This window comes from Hyaena hyaena, unplaced genomic scaffold (assembly GCF_003009895.1).
Source record: "Hyaena hyaena isolate Hyena2069 unplaced genomic scaffold, ASM300989v1 scaffold_288, whole genome shotgun sequence".
NCBI lineage: Eukaryota > Metazoa > Chordata > Mammalia > Carnivora > Hyaenidae > Hyaena > Hyaena hyaena.
The window spans coordinates 807,161-830,335 of record NW_024080922.1 but is presented as its reverse complement, the minus strand read 5'-3'; the positions used below and the strand labels follow the sequence as shown (position 1 = coordinate 830,335).

The 23,175-nt window shown below is 47.6% G+C and overlaps 1 protein-coding gene across 2 annotated transcripts in view; it reads right to left on the bottom strand.

The window, feature by feature from the left end:
• The window catches only part of NID1 (nidogen 1), an 88,684-nt gene that overhangs the window by 14,325 nt on the left and 51,184 nt on the right, over positions 1 to 23,175 (bottom strand). For both annotated transcript variants that reach the window (XM_039247164.1, XM_039247165.1), the window contains exons 10-14: positions 19,791 to 19,916; positions 15,025 to 15,174; positions 13,158 to 13,280; positions 3,178 to 3,396; positions 804 to 976 (exon numbers count right to left, since the gene is read on the bottom strand). In XM_039247164.1, the coding sequence (XP_039103095.1) occupies positions 804 to 976; positions 3,178 to 3,396; positions 13,158 to 13,280; positions 15,025 to 15,174; positions 19,791 to 19,916 (791 nt within the window). The remainder of the gene's footprint in view (positions 1 to 803; positions 977 to 3,177; positions 3,397 to 13,157; positions 13,281 to 15,024; positions 15,175 to 19,790; positions 19,917 to 23,175) is intronic.

Below are 23,175 nucleotides of genomic sequence, written 5' to 3'. Positions count from 1 at the left end.
AGCCAGAAGGTCAGAGAAGATGAAGCTGGTGAGTGGGAGGGACAGTGGCAAGGAATGGAATGGGGGAGGTGGCCAGAGCACATAGGAAGAACTAGATTTTTTTCTGTGTGAAGGGAGAGCCCATCAGAGGGTTTTGTGCAGAAGAACATGGATCCAGTCAAGGCTAATTAGAAGAGGATTTGAAAAGCCTCTTCACTCCTTCTAGGACCTGAGCTTCCCCCCGGCCCCCACTGCTCCGGGAAGCCTGACCAAATCCCACCGGAAGCCCCCAGGTCTCAAGTCTGGTTTCTTGGCAAGAGGGGGTCAGGATCACAGACGTTAACAGAAGAGCTTTTCAGAAGCCACCAGCCTCTAACAGACAAAAATTCTCCAACTCACAAAATTCATCTTTGATGCTTTGGAAAGTTCTAAGCCAAAGCTGTTATTGCCTTGGGGCAGATATGAAGATCCTGAGGTGACGGTCCACCAAACACAAGCCACTTTTCTAACTGAGCAGGAATGGCAAGGTCAGACCTGGGAGACACACACAAACCAGATCCACAAACTCGTGTGACGCCCCCGCCCAAGGGGTCAGACACCAGTGGTCTCTCAAAGGCCTTCTCGATTCTGTTCCCACCCTCCCAGCTACACAGGCAGCTCGGGGACATGGTGGCCCCCTCTAGAGATGGACACCTGCGGTCACAAAGAATCAATAGGTTCCTGCATCCAGGGGTCAAGCCCCGGTACTGGTCTAACTTCACCTGATTGTTTTCCCGGGTGGCTGAAGCGGAAGCTGTCACCAAGCGCACTGAGCCGGCACTCACCGGGGCGTGAAGCAATGTCTTGGCTTCTGTCTTCTGCATGGTGCTTCCTTCCAGAGGGAGGCGTTCTATCTTCCCGGTCTGAGCAAAGAGTAAGTGGGTCCCAGGTGGCAGAGGGATCACAGCGGTGGGGACGGAGGGTCCTTGGTGAATCGGGGGGGCCACGGTACTCAGACCTAGGTGGCAGGAGATGTCTGTGTGCGGTAGGAATGCACATGCGCGCGCGCACACATACACACACACACACACACTGTCACACCGCCTTCACAGCACCGCAGGGCACACGGCTACTCAATGCCCATGTGTATCTAAAAGCACAAGATGCAGAAAGACCTCAATCAAAGGGCATCTGTGAAGAAGAGAAGGCGGGGCATGGGTCTGACATTAAAGGTCATGCGAAAATGGGGCTTGGACTTCCCCTTAGAAAAAGAAATAATGGAACCATTCATGCCCTGCTTTGGGCATGGGCTGCGTGGACATGGGCCGAGGCAGTGAACCAAAACAGCAGCAAGAACAGCCCCTAGAAAGCCTGCCCGCAGGGTGCTCCCTTCTCACTGGCAGGTGCAAACTTCCCAGTGCTGGAGGGGCTCTCAGGGGCCCCTAGGATCCTGTCCCCCATGGTGGGCGAGTCTCACGAGTCTCACACCCTCCCGAGTGGGAACACGTCCCTCCTGAGCTTCCAAGGACAGAACGATGATCAGGGGCTAATTTGCCCCCAGGTTCCGCCTGGCCTCCTAAACACTGACCCTGATGCCTGGCGTGACAACCCGGCTCCCCGGACGACAGAATGTCCCGACAAACAGGGTGAGGGGCACAGAGTGGGGGTCAGGAAGCCTAGACCCAGCCCTCCACTCCCTTGCTGTGTGGCTGAGTCATGGATCTTCCTGGGCTTTGTCTCCTGCTCTCTGAAGAGAGAGAGCTGGACCCGGTCGTCACTGGGGCCATTTCCACGTCTTGCCCATTGTACCCAGGTAGTGACATAAACCAATCTGGCTGACCTCTTCACAGTCTCTGGAATCCATCCCTCCTTTCCAAATTCACTGCCAGCCCCTCAGGTCTTTCCCTGGAGGCTTCTCACCTGGATTAGTTTTAAGCACTGGGACAGACTCTCCATTCCCCACCCGAGAGCCTCTATCTATCTCGGTTTCCACGGTCCAGGCAGCAACACTTCTAAAACCCAAACCCGGTCACGTCGATGCTTGCTCAAGATCCTCCCTCGGCTCCCAGCTGCCATCGTGATCAACCTCAGGCTCCTCTGCACCTGAGGCCTTCACCTCAACTCCCCCCCAGAGGACAGACACCCCTGCAATGTCTCTGAGTGCTAAGCCTACTCCTGCTGCCGGGAATCGGCTTCTCACTGCCAGCTTCCCAAGAGCTGCTATCTTTATCCCTGCTCAATAACTTGGTTCACACCAGCTGCTCTGGAAAGCCTTCCCCAAGTACCCCCTACGCCCACAGAAGCCAGGGACACCTTCCTCTGGGTCTCCTGGCCCCCTACTCTTTCACGGAGCTCCTCTCCCTGCTCTGCACCTGTTCACCTGGCCTCTGACCTTCTGGGGGCCATGCTGCGACTCTCCCATCTGGGCCCCCAGCACTGACCCCAGCATCTGAAGCTCAGTTAACGTCGGCCGGATGAATTAATGACCACTTCCTGCTCACTTAGCAGCCTCTTAACAGCTTCCGGAAATAATCCTTGATTATTAGCTGAATGGAGAATGGAGATTCAAGGACTGTCTGTATCTGACTTCGATAACTTGTGACAATGATCATTTCCTACGTTTGAGACAGAGTCAGGATTCTAGAGCCGGATCCCTCCAAGAGATTTTGCTCCTCTGCTCGTTTGAGGTTGAGGACGTGGGGACTGAGGCAGTTTGGGGCCCGAGCCACACAGCCCAGCTGGGCCGCCCACAGGTCCCTGCTCCCTGCCCAGCGCCTCCTAGTGAAGGGCTTCAGTTGGCCTCTCCCATGCCTTCAACGTCCCAGACACTGGAAGGCCAGGCCACCCTGACGGGACTGTGCCCCGGGGGACCCACGGCACATGCACCCTCTGTGACCAACCGCAGTATTGCTGCAGTCGGTCCCGCCGGCGTCTGTAAAGAGCAGATCTGCACAGGAAAGGAGGAGAATGGGTGTGGGGGGCAGAGAAGTGGAGGGAGTGGGGTGCACGATGAGGGAGACAGAGAAAAGGGGTGCAGAGGGCAGACAGGGAGGGAGGGAATGGTGCCTGGGCCAGCGGAGCAGTGCAGGATTTAGGGCAGACATGAAGTGCCACCAGCATCCTGGGCGAGGCCCCCTGTGATGCCCACGGGCACTGGGACCCCAGTCCCCCAGGCCCTTCTCAGACACAAGCCCAGCACAGCACTGCCCTCCGACTTACAGGGAGGCCTCATCCCAGGCCTGGTCCTGGTGCCCTCTAGCTCTCGGCCGTCGCGATCCACGCACCAGCAGTGGCCGGTGCTGCCGTGGCACTGGGTGGGCGCGTAGTGACCATGCTCGTCACACTCGGGGACGAACAGGCCTGGCCGCTGCGGGTCCGCCGCCCCCGCCGCCCCAAGGATGTGTTCTCGCTCCAGCTGGCACCGTGTTTTCTCCATTTCTACGACAGAGACAAAGGGAGGGAGGCGGTCAGCCATGCCATCGGTCGGTGCTCCCTGGCCGTGACTGCAGGTCACCCACATTGGACTCAGCCCCGTGAAGGCTGCCCGTTCATCGCTGGGTGGTTCTAAAACATAAAATACCAGGGGCACCTGGGTGGCTCAGTTGGTTAAGTGTCCGACTTCGGCTCAGGTCATGATCTCACGGTTCGTGGGTTCAAGCCCCGCGTCAGGCTCTGTGCTGACAGCTAGCTCAGAGCCTGGAGCTTGTCTTCAGATTCTATATCTCCCTCTCTCTCTCACCCTCCCCTGCTCACACTGTCTCTCTCTCTCTCTCTCAGAAATAAATAAAACATTAAAAAAATTTTCTAAAACATAAAATACCATCCTGTATAAGGGATCCGACGGTCAAGATTATATTCACATTTTCTTTTCTCTGCTAAGCATTTTTTGGTTTGTTTGTAACAATTGAGGCAGAACAGACATACCATGAAATTAACTACTTTGAAGGAAATAATTCTGTGGCATTTCGTATAGTCAGTGTTAGGCGGCCACCACCTCTACCAAATACTGATCCACTGTCCTCAGCTCCGAAGGAAATGGAATACCCAGAAGCAGAGCATGGCTCTCCGTTTCTGCCCAACCTCAGCCCCTGGCATCCAGCAACCTGCCTTCTGTCTCTGTGGGTGGCCTCTCCTGGACACGTCCTATAACTGGGATCATATGACACGTGACCTGCTGTGTCTGGCTGCTCTCACTCGGCAGAATGTGTTGGGGTTCATTCACCAGTAGTGTCCATCAGTATGCCATCCCTTTGGATGGCTAAATACTATTCCACAGGGTGGCTACACCGCATTGGTTTATCCATTCATCACTGGGCGGACATCACTGAAATTTACTTTGGGAAACTTTGCTTCTCTGAAATTTGTCCTTTTTATCATGTCAAGCTTCTTGACTATCCACGTTGAACTGAGGCCAAAGATTTGGGAGACCAAACAGCACAGGGTGCATTTTCCAACAACCGCGTGTCATTTTAATGATGACTTCATGTTTGGCACGAGACATGGCCTCTCAGCCATGCAACTCAGATCCCCAAGTAGGGAACTACTTCTAGATCTCTGGGGAATTGCCGATGAGAAGCTACGGCCTGGAATTCAACAACTTCCCAATACGCAGAGTTCTAGGTGGTTCCATAGTGGCTGGAGTCTGGCCACCACAAGGCCCAGGCCAGCATCCCCTCAGCCCTGGAGTCTCCACCACAGAGTGACAGCCAGACACCAGCAGCAGCACGGACTGCCGTGAGGCATGCTTCCGCCAACCCAAACTATGCTGGCTGCCTCTCTTTTCTAGGCCTTTCCATGTGCTATTTGTTGAGTCACACCCCTTCCTCCTTGACCCTGCTTTCCCTCCCTCCCAGGTAATCCTTCAAAAATGTGCTTAGACGTTTACTTCCCTCCAGAAGCCTTACCGGGCCCTCCAGGGCTGGGTCCCATGTGCCTCTGTAGCTGGGGGGGTGGGGGAGGCCTGCGCTCACCTGCCCTGGAGCTCTGTGTCACACAGGCACTGAGACTCTTGTTCCTTGTTTGTCTCCCCGAGTGGATTCCACTCCATCTCTCTCACCTCAACTCAGGAAGCACCTGACAAGGGCAGAGCTCAAGAAGCTCATGGTCCAGAGGGGAGGGAACAAGAAAACACAATGTGACAATCTATCTTGACAGAGGAGGCTGGAATAGGATGGACCCACAGAAGTCTCCGTAGGTCTCAGAGAGCAAAGGGTACCAAGTGCCAGGTGTGGGTGTGTGTGTTTAAAAAGAGAGAGTGAGAGCAAAAGGCAGAGTAAGAGAAAGAATCTTAAGCAGCCTCCACACTCAGCACGGAGCCAGATACGGGGCTCGATCCCACAGCACTGGGATCATGACTTGAGCTAAAATCAAGAGTCCAGGCACCCCCAAAGTGCTAGGTATTTTAAAGCTTATCTATTTTTTTTTTACATTTATTTTTGAGAGACACAGAGAGACACAGTGTGAGCGGGAGAGTTGCAGAGTGAGAGAGAGATGCAGAATCTGAAGCAGGCTCCAGGCTCTGAGCTGTCAGCACAGAGCCTGACATGGGGCTCAAACTCATGAACTGTGAGATCATAACCTGAGCTAAAGTCAGATGCTTAACTAACTGAGCCATCCAGGTGCCATTTTTTTTTTTTTAATGTTTATTTATTTTTGAGAGAGAGTGAGAGTGCAAGCAAGGAGGGGCAGAGAGAGAGGAAGAGGGAATCCCAAGCAGGCTCCGCACTGGGGCTCAATCTCAGGAACCGTGAGATCATGACCTGGGCCGAAATCAAGAGTCAGAAGCTTAACTGACTGAGTCACCCAGGTGCCCTCAAAGTGCTGTTTTTGATCTTCACCGTAAGACTGTGGTTATGTACAGATCTAGTACAGGGCTCCACTGACTTTTCCTGTTGAGAGGCAAAGAGTAAATACTTTCAACTTTGTGGGCCATGTGGTCTCTGTCACAACTACTCTACTCTGCAGAGGTGGCCAAGAAGCAACCAAATCTAACATATAAACGAATTAGTGTTCCAATAAAGCTTTATTTACAAACACAGACAGTGGGCCAGATCTGTCCTCTGGGGACTGTAGTAATACCCCGTAGTGTATTATTCAGAGGAGTAAGTGAAATATGATTAGACAATGCACACAGAGCAAATTTTAAATTCAGTGCTCACATGTTCATTTGTGACTGTATCTACACATGGCCTTCATGGTGACATTTAGCATGCACGTTGCCAGTAAATGTTTAAAGTACCTTTTGTCTGTGTTGCCAATTCTCACATTACCCTGCTTCATGTGGTTGTTCCCTTGATCAGAAGCAGTGAACATGCCTGGAAAGGGGGTGTTGAACGTGGCTAGGAAAAAGTGGGTATTGCTTTCCCTTTTGTCCTATGGGCTAACATTAAAAAAAAAAAATGATGTAGGAAGAGCCAAACAAAGATGGAAAGAAGCCATCTGGTTGGGAATAAAAATGTTGGGGCCTGTTTACTCCTGGACATAGAACCTGTTCACCTCCTCAATACCTTACGTGTGCACAGGGTTTTAGTTTTCTGCATAAGGTGTCTCAGTTTACACGTTTCATTTAACTTCTCTACTAGAATCCTATGCAACAGGCAACTAACTATATTTTTTCCACCTAATGAGAGACCCGAGGCTCACACTGGTGAAGGGGCTCCCCGATCGCAGCACATATAAGTGGGTCAGCTCAAGCTAGAAACCTGGGTCTTTGGATTCCTAGCCCAGCCCCCTACCTCATCTTTACCCACAAGCCCAGTGCACGCTGGATGGGTTATGTCAACAGTGGCATACACAAGTGAGCTTAACGCACCCACTAAAATTATGTGTGGCCCACAGACTCATTTTCCCTCCATCAACGTCTATATCTGATGCTGCCTTTCCAACTAGAAAACACACCTGGTGCTCTGCGGGCAGTCAACCAAACCAAACGTTTGAGGAACCAGAGGTTACCCCATTCTACGTGGCTGACAGTTCTGCGCCGATGTGGTGTTTGGCTGCCATACAACATCTCAAGTAAGTGACAATTTACAGTGGAACTTTAAAGTGCTGTATCTTGAACTCATAAAAAGGAGGGAAAACCTCAGCTGTGACTCAGGAAATGGAATTTCAAGTGTGTTTATGGAAAGCTGTGAGGTCGCTGGGTTTCTGGGGATGGCTTCTAAGCTGGGCCACCAGGCGGGGGGAGCAGCTCCAGGGGGAGCCCCCCCGCTGCTGGCCCCAGCCCCCCATGGAGAATTTTCCACAGTGGGTAGCGTGAGGAGGGAGTAATAAAGACACATTTCCTGGCCGTGTTTTTGGCTGATAAAATGACCACTCAGGCAAGATTCCTTTTATTCATCTAGTTTGATCTGCTCGGGGGAGGAAGCAGTCAAGACCTGATATCTGTCCAGGGAACAGCAGGAAGTCTGGGGTGACTTTCTCAAGGTTGGGGACAAAGAAAATGAGAGGAAATTGAATAGAAGGAGAAATAAGAAAAAAAGTACCTTTTTAATTTCCTGACTTGCATTTCATTCCCTTACCTGATTAAATTTCCTTCTCTGTGTCAATTCAACTAGATAACTATCACAGCCTCTGATATATTCAATGGGGTTGAGGAACTCATGTGGGGAGGCACCACTTTTTAGCCTCTTCCTGCCCAGTTTGCCCCCAAGAGGGGCCAGCTGCTCCTGGGGGCTCTTCTACGCACGCAGACTTATCTATAATAAAAATAATCTAAACCAACATCAGAGACTTTAAGAATGTCTTTCTTTTGGGGCATCTGAGTGGCTCAGTTGGTTGAGCATCTGACTCTTGATTTCGACTCAGGTCATGATCTCATGGGGTGTGAGTTGAGCCCTGCACTGGGCTCTGTGCTGACAGTGCGGATCCTGCTTGGGATTCTCTCTCTCCCTCTTTCTCTGTCCCTCCCCAACTTGCACGGATGTGTGTGTGTGTGCGTGTGTGTGTGTATGTCGGTGTGTGCTTTTTCTCTCTCAAACTAAATGAATAAACTTAAAAAAAAAGAATTTCTTTTAAAAAGGGCTTTACTCCATTTTGAGAAAAATTGCTATAGAAAATTCTTTTACATAAAAAGTTCAAGGAACCTTTTTGTAAACCGAGAAATCGCTCAGGCGGTCTTTGTTTATAAAACGAAGGAGATGAATCATAGAATTTCTAGAGTTCCTTCTAGTTCTGACTGGGAAATTCAAGTTTTCTAACATAGGGTTTGCTTGAAGTAAAGTGCACACTGAGACACAAACAAGACATGAAAACCAAGACATACATTAAATCGTTCCTCAGTTTTCTTTCTCTAAACTGTATTGTTCCCCCTCAATGTTTTCAGCTTTCCTTACAGCCCTACTTTCTGAACTCTTGAAGTGCCTTTGTGTCTAAAGTTGTGTGGTATGCCTCTAGGTGGGAGACGCTGCTAAGTGTGATGAGCGCCAAGCATGAAAAGAGGTGATAAAACATCTGTAGGTTTGGTATTTGCCCTTAAGGGCCAAACTCTGCAACTCTATCCCAGGACATTGTATTATGTGCCTCTTTGATCTGCTAATATTCCATTCTCCTACTTTCCAAAAATCTAGCCAATTATATTCCGCTGGACATTCCTGAGGCAAGGTCATTGGCTGTGGTAGCCAGCCTCCAAGATCACCCTCATCTCCAGCCTCCTGGTATTTTCACATTTAGGCAATTCCCTTTCAATGCTGTTAGGGGGCTGGCCTGTAACTAAGAGTATCACCAGAAGGGACAGCGTGTCACTTCCAAGATGAGGTTACAAAAGACCATGGCTTCCATCTTGGATGTTCTCTCTCTCATCAGTTGGTCTGGAGGAAGCCAGCTGCCAGGGGTTGAAGTCGCTGAGGCATCCTATTAAGAGACCCAGGCTGTGAAGACCTGAAGTCCTCAGTCCCAACAGTCGATGAGGAACAGAGGCCTGCCAGCAATTACGGGTATCCCTGTGCCTCAGATAACCCTCAGAGACCGCAGCCCCAGCTAATTCCTGGACAACACCCTAAGGAGAGACCCTGATCCAAGACCACCCAGCTAAGCTGCTCCTGAATTTCTGACCACAGAAACTGTGAGATAATATTTATTGTTTTAGCTGCAATCCTGAGGATAACTTGTTACATCACAATAGATGACTACAATGGACTCTTAAACAACATGGTTCTGAACTGTGGAGTTTCTTATCGAACAGAACTATAAATGTATTGTCTCTTCCTTATGATTTTCTGAATGACATTTTCTTTACTCTAGCTCATTGTTAGAATGCATGTAACACATACCACATACAGAGTATGTATTAATCGACTGTTTATGCTATCAGTCAGCAGTAGGCTCTTAGTAGCTAAGTTTTTGGGCAGTCAAAAGTTATACATGGATTTTCAACTGCGTGGGGGGGGGGGTCAGTGCCCCTAACCCCTGTGTTGTTCAAGAGTCAACTGTACCACGGTGGCTTTCAAACTTTCGGGCCATGACCCACAGGAATACATTCCACTCAGCAACTCAACACACACATACACTTACGCACACATCCTCACCCGTGTGGATACAAGCATCATTTCATGAAACAGTACTTTTTCCTCCTATATATACTCTACATACTCTGATATTTTCTTGATTATTGTTTTCTATTCCACTTCATTTAAACAAAAATGGTAATAGCGATCCATGGAATGGATTTCACAATCCATATGCAGGTTGTGAGCAAGAGTGCAGAGGCTTGGGGGACACAAATCAGAATTTCTTGCCTTGTCTGTCATCAGTTGACACTGCCGTAGCTGTCACCCTAATTGACTCACCCTCAAAGTCAGTTTAGTTTTTTCAACTAGTCCCTTCTGTACATAGCAGGTACTAAATTAAGTGCTGACTGTCCAACTCCCTGCACTTCATTGTGCTTGGCAATAGGCGTCTGGATGACATTAGTTTTCTCCCTGCTGATATTTCATAAAATATTTTAGACAAAATTTAGAAAAATATGATGAAAACCTCTGCGTTCGTATTCCAGTGGAAAAAAAAATTGGGAATACAGAGGCAGCTCTTGCGTAACCTTCCTCAATCCCTACTTCCTCTCTCCTACTGTGCAGGCATTTTATAGATTTCCTACATACGTATACACACATAGGTTTATTTTCATATAGCATTATATATTTTTTAAGTTTATTTGTTTTTGAGAGAGACAGTGACAGTGTGAATGGGGGAGGGGCAGAGAGAGAGGGAGAGAGAGTCTGAAGCAGGCTCTGCGCTGTCCGCACAAGAGCCCGGTGCGGGGCTCAAACTTACAAACTGTGAGATCATGACTTGAGATAAAACCAAGAGTTGGGTGCCCGACCGAAAGTGTTATAATTTATATAAATGGGATCACATCGCATGTACCCTTCTGCAACTTTTTTTCTGCTCAATCTGTTGTCAAGGTTTATCCATTAACTCATTTTAACCATTGACTTATTTTACTTACTTCAACTTTTTAACATTTTTACATTTTTTACATTTTCCTCATTTTAACGGCTGCATATTATTTCACTGTATCGAATTGTACCAAAACTTCAGGTCCGTGCCTCCTACCAATACTCATTTAGATTTCTTTTCTATTACAAGCAAATACTCAGTGAACATTGGTATGTATCTCTAGTGCACATTCTCTCTTGACTATTTAATTAGATGTTGAATTTCTTAGGAGAACAGGACTGAATACATAAACAATCCTAGCAGATTGCGCTCATCGGTTTCATCCTTGTCCCAGCTTCATATTCTAGCCTGCAGGGATGAATTTGTTTCTGTTTACTTAACAGAGCCTTAAAGAGGGGGCAAGGAGTGAGGTTAAAAACAAAAAACAAGAAATGAAGACATCTGCTTCTTTTTGAACTGGTGATGTGAAGCAAGCTTAGGGAAATAACGGAATGTTCGTGATTTTTAGTAGCTGCTGGGGAGTCTTGACTAAGACCATCACAGGCCTGCCTATCAGAATCTATGGGCAGCACTAACAGTTCTTACCCCCAATTTCAGGAACAAAAGGTTGGCCTTCCCTCGGGTCATTCTGGCTGGTTGACAAACGTTTTCTCTCAAGAAGCAGGTAGTAAATATTTTAGGCTATGCACGCCTTATGGTCTCTGTCACAACTACTGACCTCGGCCTTTGTAAGATTAAAGAAGCCACAGACTTACATAAACTAACAAGCATGGCTGTATTCCAATAAAACTTTATTTATAAAAACAGGAGGTGGGCCAGATATGATGTGCAAGGAGTAGTATGTTGACCGTTGTTCTAATCAGAAGGGAACAGTGTGGACCAGAAATATGTATTATATATATCCAGATTTTAACTTAATCTATGAGCAACTATCCAAAAAACCAGTCACATGTAGTCCTGTTGAGAGTGGGGATACATAATAGTTTTATATACTGCCGGTAGGCATGGAAACTGGTACATTCATTTGGTTCAACAGTAATAAATATGTGAGCACCATCAGGGGCCACGTGCTTGACTGGATATCACTGGATGTAAAAATAAAATGCATATGCACCCTACATTCACAGGCTAGTGAAGGAGACACATACGGAAATGGCTATTAATTGCTTTAAAAGGTGGTGAAATGGAGGTGGCCAGGGGGGCTCAGTAGATTGAGCTTCCAGCTCTTGATTTCAGCTCAGGCCCTGATCTCACAGTTCGTAGGTTCGAGCAGTGCAGAGCCAGCCTGGGACTCTCCCTCTCCCTCTCTCTCTGCCTCTCTCCCGCTCACTTGCTCTCAAAAATAAATTAAAAAAAAAGTGGTGAAATGGATATTTTGTTAAAACATTATATACTTGTGCATTTATATATATATAACATATTTACAGTGGCATAAATATATCTGGCCAAGAACAGCAGCAGTAATTAAAAATAAGCAATTACATAACTCCAGTCTACAGTGTCAAACGCATTCTTAATCTCAAGACAGAATATCACGTGGTTTAGAGGCCTGAATCCAGGCCGGAGTCCATCGTACGGACCTGGATTTGAGTCTCAGTTCTGGCACTTACTACCAGCGGGACCTTGATTATGTCTTTATCTTTTTAAGCGTTAGCATTCTCTATCAGTGGAGATCATAATAGTGTTCGCTTTAAAAAGACAACAGTGAACATTACATGAAACAGTACAAGTGAAGCTACTAACACAGAACAGGTCCTAACAAACGGCAGCCAATTACACGTATTCACGCAATAGCATCTGTCGAGCACCTCCCAAGTTCCCAGAATTGAATCCAGATACGGTCCTAGGGCCATCATTATTCTTAGGGTCTAATGAGATGGCACCCAAGCTTTGGGTGAGCAGGTAACTTCAACAGGTGCACGGTCCAGCTATATGCAGTAATTGGGACAATTCTGTAGCATCCTCGGCCTCCATCTTCCCCCCGTCGTGGCCCTTCACCCGTGCTCCCTACTTCCACCCTAGCTCTATCTCCTGTGACTCCTAGGAAGCTAGGATGAGTCAATTTTCTGTGTGAACTTGACTGGGCCACAGGGTGGGGATATGCCAGATATCTGGGTACCAGATATTCAGTCAAACATTCTAGGTGTTCTGTGAGGACGTTTTGGATGAGATTAACTTTTACCTTCACAGACTGAGTAAAGCAGATTGGCCTCATCCAAAGAGGAGAAGGCTAGCATAGAATAAAAAAGTCGGGCCTGCCCCGAGCAAGAGAGAATCTTCCTTCTTAATTACTATGAGCTGGGACCCTGGCTTTTCTCTGCCTTCAGTCTCAAATGGAAACATTAGCTGCCTGGGTCTCCAGTTTGCTAACTGCAGATCTTGGGACTTGCAAGTCTTTATAATCATGAGAACCAATTCCTTATAATATATCCCTTTATAAACAAACACAGACACAGACAACAAACACAGACACAGACACAGACACACACACACACTATTAGCTGTTTCTCTGGAGAACCCTAATATAGAGCAATTCTTACTCTGAACTGCTTGCTCAAGTTATAAGGATGACCAGACTCTAGGTTGACAGTACAGTTATGGTCTGTGTGGCGGCCCCTGGGGTTGTGCAGTGCACACCCTACATGCCTGTACACCATGGCTGTGCTCTGATCTCCCACCTTAACAACCCTTAGGACCCTCCATAGAGACTCCAACTTCCCCATCTCACCTCCTCTCCCAGGGTCATGGACTCAGGCCTCACGAATGTGGCAATGGCCTATCAACTCCAAACATCTCTGACACCTTACCTCCAGGCACACAATGGAAGCCGTCTCCACGATAACCAGGTTTGCACTGGCATGTGAAGGAGCCGGGTGTGTTGTAGCAAAAGGCATCAGGGTGACATTGGCTTGGCTGGCATTCATCCACGTCTGCAAAAGAGCCACAAAGCCCAGGGACAATGAAACTTCTTCTGGAATTCATAGTTTATACAATAATTTAAAAGTTCAATGCACTATCCATTGCGCTACAGAGCCTGCATGGTTTATGCGATAATTTAAACCACTTGCTCAGCTCTAGGGGGCTCTGTTTCTGATCTGGGAACAGTGATTGAAAGTTCACCAAACATTAGTCATCTAAACACAAACTCTCTGGGGCGCCTGGGTGGCTCAGTCAGCTAAGTGTCACTTTGACTCAGGTCATGATCTTGAGGTCTGTAAGTTCGAGCCCTGTGTCAGGCTCTGTGCTGACAGCTTGGAGCCTGGAACCTGCTTCAGATTCTGTGTCTCCCTCTCTCTCTGCCCCTGCCCTGTTCATGCTCTGTCTCTCTCTTTCTCTCTCAAAAATAAACATTAAAAAAAAACCACTCACTCTCCAATTTCTATCTTGTGTATTTATAAATGTGTTTCACTTGGATGATAATGTTTTCATGGAAAATCGAGCATGTAAAAGGGGAAAAAAAAGATTCTTTTGCATATTATATAAAATGATCGTTGTCATCACAAATGAGAACTTTAAAAATGTCTGACAGTTTGGAGACATGATTAACCACTGACAGAAAAACCTCAGAGATCAGAGAAAATTCACATTTACTTTTTGTTCAGTAACAAAAAGAAAGTATCCCGGGGCGCCAGGGTGACTCAGTCGGTTAAGCGTTCAACTCTTGATTTCAGCTCAGGTCATGATCTCAAGGTTCTTGAGTTCAAGCCCTTTGTAGGGCTCTGTGCTGAGTGTGGAGCTTGCTTGGGATTCTCTCTTCTGTCTGTCTCTCCCTTGCTCGCTCGCTCTCTCAAAACAAATAAATAAACTTAAAAAAAAAGAAAGTATTGTATCTCAGAAATTGTATCTCAGAAAGTATTGTATCTTAGAAAAGTTTGGACTTTCAGGAGTACTATATGGTGTATTATTAAGTAATTTTGCAAATCAAGAGATCAGTGTACTTTTTTTTACAGCTATCTTACCTAAAATCATCTTCAAAAGCATCTTGGCAGCCAACAATGGACTGACCTCAGGTCTGAAAGAATTCTGTGGAGACATTCTCTGCAGTCATTTATTTTAAAAGGGGACTTGGTTTTTTCTGGAGCAGAAGGTGAGAGCAGGCCAGGTGAATGGCTACAGACTTACTAAAGAAAAAGCTGGATCTCAAGTCCCCACGTATACAAGGATTATCTGCCTTTTTGTGAAAGACCATCTCTTCAGTTCCTAGCAGACAGCAGGGGTCTAATTGTTGCTTAAGTGAGCAAATCACAGAACACAACAGTAGGTGGGGGCTAAGTGTCTTCCCCAATGAGAACAGCCTCCAAGGAAAAATGCCTGGGTCACACTACCAGAGACAGACAAAATGCAGCACATTTACCCAACAGAGTTGAAAGGATAATTCTCAGGGTGCACGGGTGGCTCAGTGGGTTAAGTGTCCACCTCCTGATTTCGGCTCAGGTCACGATCTCACGGTTCATGAGCCTGAACCATGCATTGGACTCCATGCTGACAGGGCGGGACATGCTTGGGATTCTCTCTCTCTCCCTCTCTCTCTGCTCCTCCACTGCACTCGCTCTCTCTCAAAATAAACAAACTTAAAAAAAATAGCGTAATTCTCTTAATTTCAGGATGAGTTGGTAATTAGCACATGGAATCTTTTGAGGTTACACAGAGAGAAAAATCAGAGGAAACACGCACCTTGGCAGGCTCGGCCGTCCCCAGAGAAGCCCGGCAAACAGGAGCAGGTGTAGGAGGTCCCTCCCAGGTAGATGCACTGCGCCCGCTGTGGGATGTCACAGTCGTGGAGGCCCGTCGTGCAGTAGTTGACGGGGCGCTGGTCCACAACAGCTACAAACAAAACGTTGACATGGTGTTTGAAGCGAGGCCCCTGAGTGGTCCCAGTGACCTTCTAAGTTCCCTCTCCATCAGCGGTTTAGTCCATTGAGGGGAATGTGCTAGAACCCCGGAGCTCTAGGCATCTTACCAGGCGTCATCCTCTGCTCACCACTGGGTTGAGATCCCCGGACTTCCTGTTGTCTGCCACCTGGCTTCTGCCTCGGATTAGTCTTTGAGGATGGACACCAAGGCTGCTCATTCAGCCTGATACCCTCAGCTTCGCCCCTGGGGCTCTGTCTCAGGCCACTCTCCATACCAGGTTCCCCCAAACCCAGCTTCCCTTTCACCTGGATGCAGAGGTGGAACACCTCTCGGTGTATGTGTGTACGCTCCTGCGGCAGCTCCGTCAGAGCATTTGAAGAGAAGGATCTGAGACTTCCCCAGGGTGTCTTTCCCCTTGGCCCACCGGGCAGGAAGAACACAGACTACGAGTGCTGAAGTCAAAGTCACCCATTTCCCATGAAGGAAGGAGGAATCCTTCCGCCACATGGCTTTGGTAGATCATATGATTTCTTGGAGCCTCAAGTTCTTCCTCTGTAGGAATTACTTCCCACGTGCCAAGCACAAGGAGGCCCAGTAGATGGAACTCTTATTTACTAAAGGGTCCTGATGCTAGAACTCATAGAACGAGGGCTCAGGACGTGGGTGAGTGACACAGAGGCTAGCCAGTAATACCTCACCTTGTGCTCTTCCCTGAGATGGAAGTCAAGGGCTGAGGTCTAGGGCGTATTTTCAAATGGCCGGTTCAGGTTCTCTGGGGGTTCACAAGGTACCGTTTAGCTTCTGGGTTTAAAGCTCTAAGACCCAGGACAGAATCCTGTCCCTTGAAATGTCAGAACAGAACCTTTGCTTCCCTCTGAGGAGGCCCCTGGTGTCTGGATTATCTTAAGGGAGGGCTTTTCCTCTTTCTCCTCCGTGAGTCTTCCCAAGACCCAACCCGGTTTTTCTGGGCTCACGTGCTTTGAGAGGGAGAGCTCTAAGCACTGTTGGAGATATAGAAAGGAGAGGATACTCCTCAAAGGTCTGTGGGAAATGAGAAGTTAGTAAAGTAGTGGTGGATGGAGGTCCGGCCTGTGCACTTGGCACTGAGACTCCTGAAGTCAAGACTCTACGGGACAGGTATTAGCAAACCGAGTCTTGTGGGCCAAAGGGTGGATAGATTTTAAATTACTGCAAGCGGTCCACAGATTTGTCTGGAAAACAGTAGCCCACATTATACCTACCAAGTCCTAACACATTCTGCTTCCTTGGACCCTCCTGTCATCTCTCACTTCCCCTCATTTCTGTTCTTTTCTCTAGGGTCCCTCCCCCACCCCAACAAATCCTTCAGCCTGTGGTGTGAAGGGGATAGTGTCAACAAATTTAGGGTCCTCAAAAGGTAGGGAAAATACAGGTCAATAGAACAGCCAGGAAATCAGCCTCACTCTGCTTTCTTTCCTCTGTCTCTCACAACAAATCTTTATGTAATTTATAGATTGTAAGTGAGCATTTTATAAATTATATTTGCTCAGGGCCTCGATCTGCTGCACCCTTCTTAACAGAGGGGAAACTTGGGGTCAGCACATATGCATTTCAGTGTTCTCTCCCCATCATCATCTTCACACACGTATGTGTTTCTATAATCTTCAAGTCATTTCTAGAAAAAGGCAATTTATAACTGAATTTCTTTTTAAAAAAATTTTTTTTAATGTTTTATTTCTGAGAGAAAGAGAAAGAGAGAGAGAGAGAGAGACAGTGTGAGCAGGGGAGGGTCGGAGAGAGAGGGCGACACAGAATCAGAAGTAGGCTCCAGGCTCTGAGCTAGCTGTCAGCACAGAGCCTGACATGGGGCTCGAACCTACGAACTGTGAGATCATGACCTGAGCCGAAGTTAGATGCTTAACTGTCTGAGCCACCCAGGCGCCCTCTTAATTTCTTAAGTCTAGAAATGTAAGAAAATTGAATTTCTTAAATCATGTTTTTCCTTATGGAAGACCATGTTTCCACAGCAAAACAATTTTCTCCTTAAAGGGGTTTTGAAAGCTGCCTTCACAATTCCAAGTGTTTTCATTCGACTTTTTTCATTTTACAGTGAATGAAGCATTTTTTAGTGAGGTTTCAAATCAATTCAAGGGAAAGCGTTGCCACGGTTCCTGACAGCCACCGCCCTGCCCCCAGTCCTGGAGGTTCGCCTCGGTTCTCACACAAATGGAGTCTCTAAATGGTCTTGCTGATGATGCTCCTTCAAAGAGAGGTCAGGACAGTCATGGAGAAGAGCAGCTGGCTTATCCCTGCAGCAGAGAAGCGGCTTCCTGGACAGCCCTAAGGAGACCAGAGGGGGCACACCAGGGCGCCTGGCTCTGCTTCCCTCAAAGGCTCTTGACCTTGCAGAGCTGGTAATCTCTCTACAACTCTGATCCCGCCTGTACAACGGATGGGAAGCTACCAGGGGCGGGGGGATACTGGGAGAAGTTTGGGAAGGAGAGAAAAGTGGCTCAAATGGGAATTAAAAATGAACTACAGTCACAAGTAGATGGTACGCTGCGGTTGTACTTTATTAGCTCCTCCATGCGGGAAGAGAGCCCTGGGCAAGGAGGGGGGCCCTGACCTGGAATGAGAGGAGCGATCTGAGGAATGGAGGCTCAGAGACGGTAAGCATGTTCCTCAAAATCCGATGCCTAGGAGTTGACATTTGCACCCCACCTGCCTCGCACCCCATCCTATCCTCCAGCGAGTGTGCACGGCAGAAATGGTCCAAACACGGACATCACCCCTCACAGCCATCTACCCCACGAATGCACGCTCCACCACCCAAGTGTAAGTCCAAATGTAATGTAAATGGCGGTGTCATGAAAAAATAAACCTTAGAGGGACACCTGGGTGGCTCAGTCGGTTAACTGTCCAACTCGACTTCGGCTCAGGTCACTACCTCTCGGTTCATGGGTTCAAGCCCCATGCCGGGCTCTGCATGGACAGCACTAAGCCTGTTTCAGATTCTCTCTTTCTCTCTCTCACACAAATAAATAAATAAACATTTTTTTTAAAAAAAGAAAATAAACCTTTGAATCTCCTTCACCTCAAAAAGCATGGAAGGAAGTGAGGCCAAATACACAGAAATTGTTGTTCTCCATTGAAAAGAAAAAGAAGTAACCTTAGCAGAGCTGAAAGCTTCACTCTGTGCAAAGGCGCCTGGCTTCTCCAAATCCACAGATGTTTGGGTCACATTCAAAGTATGAGAACTGCCTGTTCCCTGCCGCCCTGAAGACATCACCTCGCCCTGGGACCTCGGAGCCTCATCCGAGCTCTGAGACAGAGCAAACAGAAAGCACGCTAGGGCTTTGTGAACAGCAAGGAAGGGGTAAGGAGACGGCTCACTGAGGCCGTAAAAGAAGAATCTGTTTTGAATTGTTGAGAAGAAATGTTGAGTTCAGATGGTCCATTCAGCATATTGCCCTCCAGCCCTGGAAATCTCCACAAATCTCTGAACTTAAAATTGCTGGAGCCAACAGGTCAAAGTGCAGCAGTGGAGGAAAAAGTGGAGAAATCTAAACAATCTGGCTCTTTGTGGTCGGCCTATCTCCATCACCACCCAAATCATCACTGACCTAAGGCATTATTAGTCCGATTCACAGCTTCGACAAGGGTAAGAAGTTATGCTATTACTTGTGGCTTATAAAATCGAGATCCGTGAACAGAATGGCCCCAAATGGAATTTTTTTCTATTAAAAAAATTTTAATGTTTATTTTTGAGAGAGAAAGAGAGAGAGACTGAGCACGAGTGGGGGAGGTGCAGAGAGTGAGACAGAGACTCCAAAGCAGGCTCCAGGCTCTGAGCTGTCAGCAGAGACCGACGCAGGGCTCGAACCTACAGACTATGAGAGCATGACCTGAGCCGAAGTTGGACGCTTAGCCGACTGAGTCACCCAGGTGCCCCTGAATTTTAGACATTAATCAGGAAAACTTCTATCTAAATCATCTGTCAGATCCTCCCTCCATATGAATCTCAAGACCATTGATTATGGGGCGCCTGGGTAGCACAGTCAGTTAAGTGTCTGACTTTTGGTTTTCTCTCAGGTCATGATCTCACAGTTTATGAGTTCATAAACTCGGGCTCCACGCTGACAGTGTGGAGCCTGCTTAGGATTCTCTCTCTGACTCTCCATCTTTGTCTCTCTCAAAAATAAATAACTAAACTAAATCGATAAATACATAAACAAATGGTGAAAAAAGTGTAATTGTTTTAAGAAGTATTAAAAAACAATGAGAAGAATTAAAAGGAGTTTTATAAGAAGAAATGTAGTGCAAAAGCTTACAACTGGTAAAGGGATGCTATTACTAGCACAGATAATAACACTGCTTATTCCTTACATACATGACCCTCCAGGTAGTTGGAAGGAAGGAATGAGTCTGATTCATCTTGTAAACTGCTTCCCTCAACAAGAGAAGCCAGCACTCGCCAGGTGCTGCAGGAAGCCAGCAAACCCAGCCAGGATAATCACCTGGGGCAACACCTTCGTCCAGGTGGTGTGGTACTGCACAACATATGAATAAACGAATAAATGCTTAGAAAAGTTACCTACAGAACTTACCCACACATGTCCCCTCGTCTGAAAACTGATAGCCCTCCACACACTCGCAGCGGAAGGTTCCGGGGTGATTATTGCAGATCGCGTGGCTCCCACACACTGAGGGCTGTTCTGAACATTCGTCGATATCTACAACGAATTTTTTCAACATGCAGACATTTAAAAAAACAACTTCTTTCAGTATCACCAGGTATAATAAAATAGAAAGCATTCTGGCCCATGAAGGGATCAATTTTAAAACAAACTGCTCTTAGAGTGCTGATGCATAGGGGCACATGTACCCCAATGTTCACAGCAGCACTCTCAACAATAGCCAAATCATGGAAAGAGCCTAAGTGTCCATCAACTGATGAATGGATCAAGATGTGGTTCATCTATACGATGGCATACTACATGGCAATGAGAAAGAATGAAATCTGGCCATGTGTAGCAACGTGGATGGAACTTGAGGGTGTTATGCTGAGCGAAATAAGTCGTGCAGAGAAGGACATATACCATATGTTCGCATGTATAGGAGGATTAGGAGGAACTTAACGGAGGACCGTGGGGGAGAAGAAGGGGAAAAGTAGTGGGGGAGAGGGAGGGAGGCAAACCATGAGAGACTCTTGAATGCCAAGAACAAACTGAGGGCTGATGGGGGTGGGGAGGAGAGGTAGGGGGGTGACTGGCATGGAGGAGGGCACTTGTGGGGATCAGCACTGGGTGTTATATGGAAACTAACTTGACAATAAACTATTTAAGGAAAAAAAACCTGCTCTATATTCCAAAAGTAGTGGTAAAAAGGTTTCTTGTTTTCCTGGGCCCAAGTTTCGAGAGAGATGTCAAGGTCCTCCTGCTGTAAATGTGGGCTTCCCATGCCTGTCCTGGGATTCACTGCTGAGCCTGGAGTCTGCCAACATCAGAATGACACACACATGTCACAAAGATGTGGGGACGAGTGTCCAGACCGTGAGTAAGGCTCCTAAACTACTGACCATATGTAAATTCATGCTCCTCAAAAATATTACTTTTCTTCAGCTACAGTTACAAAGCAAAGTCGGACAATGTAAAGCCTGATTGTGAATTTTCGAATGTTACCTAGAGCTTAATGCACTAAAAGGAAAGTCATTAACTCACAAGGCTGTAAATGAGCCAGCCGGGTGATGTTCCCTCACGCGACAACACCAAAGCCACCACATGGGGTAACGAAGAACCAAAAAAGCATATGCTTGGGAGCTGGACATACCGAGGTTCAAATCCTGCCTCCTTCAGTTACCGGCTTGTGTGGCCTTGGGCAAGTGACTACTCAGCCTCCGTTTCCCCATTAGTAAATAAGCATAGTACTATTGACCTTGAGGGGTTCTTCTGAGGATGACAGAAAATGGATGTAAGGCAGAGGAGCACCTAGGATTCTCAAGAAATGTAGCTATTTTATAATTTTTAGGGATTCATCCTACACAACCAGACATGGGGATGGATTTGGCCCATTCTAGGAACATGGCCTGCGGATGGCCTCTAGGCATCGGGGTCCAATCTAGAGCTAATCCCACAGTGAGCCTGGCTGGCCCGGACAAGAAACCGAGCTGACCTGTCATCACACTGGTTACCTGTCCACTGATGGGCTGAAATAAACACAATCACACAAGGTCTTTCCATCCCAACCTCATTCTCAGAGGGTACACGGTTACTTCCGGCATTTCTAGAACTCTGAGACTTGTGGGCAGATTGCATTATGGCTGAGATCCACCTCTCACACCCCCACCCCCCAATGCCTTAAGGTGAATCTTTCACACTCAGGAGATGAAGCCTTATGTGTTACCACCAGTGACGCATCAGTGCTGTCACTGGTGACACAAATGTCCTGCTGGCCTAGCGGGCACCGCACAAGATAAAACACCTCGGCCACGTCATTCCCAAACCCGTGCAAAACCCCATAACGGCAGCAGCTTTTTGAAAATATACCGCCACAAATGTTCCCACATTCCCGCGACATGTTTACGATACAAGGTCTCACACAAGAGGATGACCCCAGGCACAGCTGGAAGGCCCCAGAACAAGGCCCCCTCCCCCCAGCAGCCTCCTCCACGAGGCTGGGGTGTGGGTGCAGGGATATTGAGCAAGCGTGGCCTCCGCGGCTCCGTCCGCCAGCTGCTGCTCCAACAACCCAGGAGGAAAAAAAAATCATTCCGGCTTCCACGGTCTCCGTGCGTGACCCTCAGAGGACACTCCCAGCACAGATGTCCGGAGGCCCCGTACAGCCTGCAGGACTGACTCCACGGCTTCAGCGCAGTTGCCAAAGGACAATGGCAAAGAAGCAACACTTTTCAATCAAAGGGACAGAACAAAATCACCAGGGGAAGTTTTCCAAGTTCCATTCGGCCCTGGAAGGTTTATGGACAGGGCAGCTGTGGGTTTCGCAAAAGCTACATAAGTGATTAGGAGAGCAGTCAATCCCCCATGTCACGTACAGCTGGTCAACGGGGTTGGGGGGGGGTGAAGGAGGGGACGATCCCCAGCACAACCTCACCCCCATGAAGGTCTGCACACAGAATCCAAGCAGGGTCACACTTCTTCTTTAGAGCGAGACTAGCAGTTTCTCCATAAAAGCACAGTCCTTACAAAGTGGAAACTCTTCCTAATGCCTAATTTAACCCCCCCTTCCATAAACTGAGGCTAGGACTTTAATTCGTACTTTACTGGAAACAGTGCATTGGCAATTACTGTCCCTCATAAAATATCACAGCATCTGTTTAAAGTTTATTGTTTTTATTCAATATCTGGTCAAATTCTTCCCTGGGAAGATACTTCCTCTCACACAAATCATTCTCTAACCCAAAAGGAAAATGCTGGATTACTCTTGTAATGCCTGCTTCCCTTTTTAGTTTTTTTTTTCAGAATGGCTACTTTTCATGTATTTTCAACAACTCTAAATTCATCCCTTTTATAAAGGCCAGGCTCGGGGCGCCTAAGGAGCTAAGCCCCTTAGGACTAAATGTATATTTGGGAAATGGAAAGGGAAGAGTATCTACTAACTGATCATTGAAACACTGGGAAAGGGCGCCTGCGTGGCTCAGTCGGTTAAGCGTCCACCTGCAGCTCAGGTCATGATCTCACAGTTCGTGGGTTCGAGCCCCGTGCCAGGCTCTGTGCTGACAGCTCAGAGCCTGGAGCCTCCTTCGGATTCTGTATCTCCCTCTCTCTCCGAGCCTCCCCCGCTCATGCGGTCTCTCTCTCTCAGAAATATATTAAGAATGTTAAAAAAAATTTATAAAGGCCAGACTCTTTGAGGAGACTTGTTCGGTTTGGTTTGTTAAGTGTCTTGTGTGTGCTCAAAATACTCGTTGAGAGATTATCCAGAAGGATCTCTATAGCCTCCCGGTTGAGAAATACACAGAAGCCATTCGGCCAG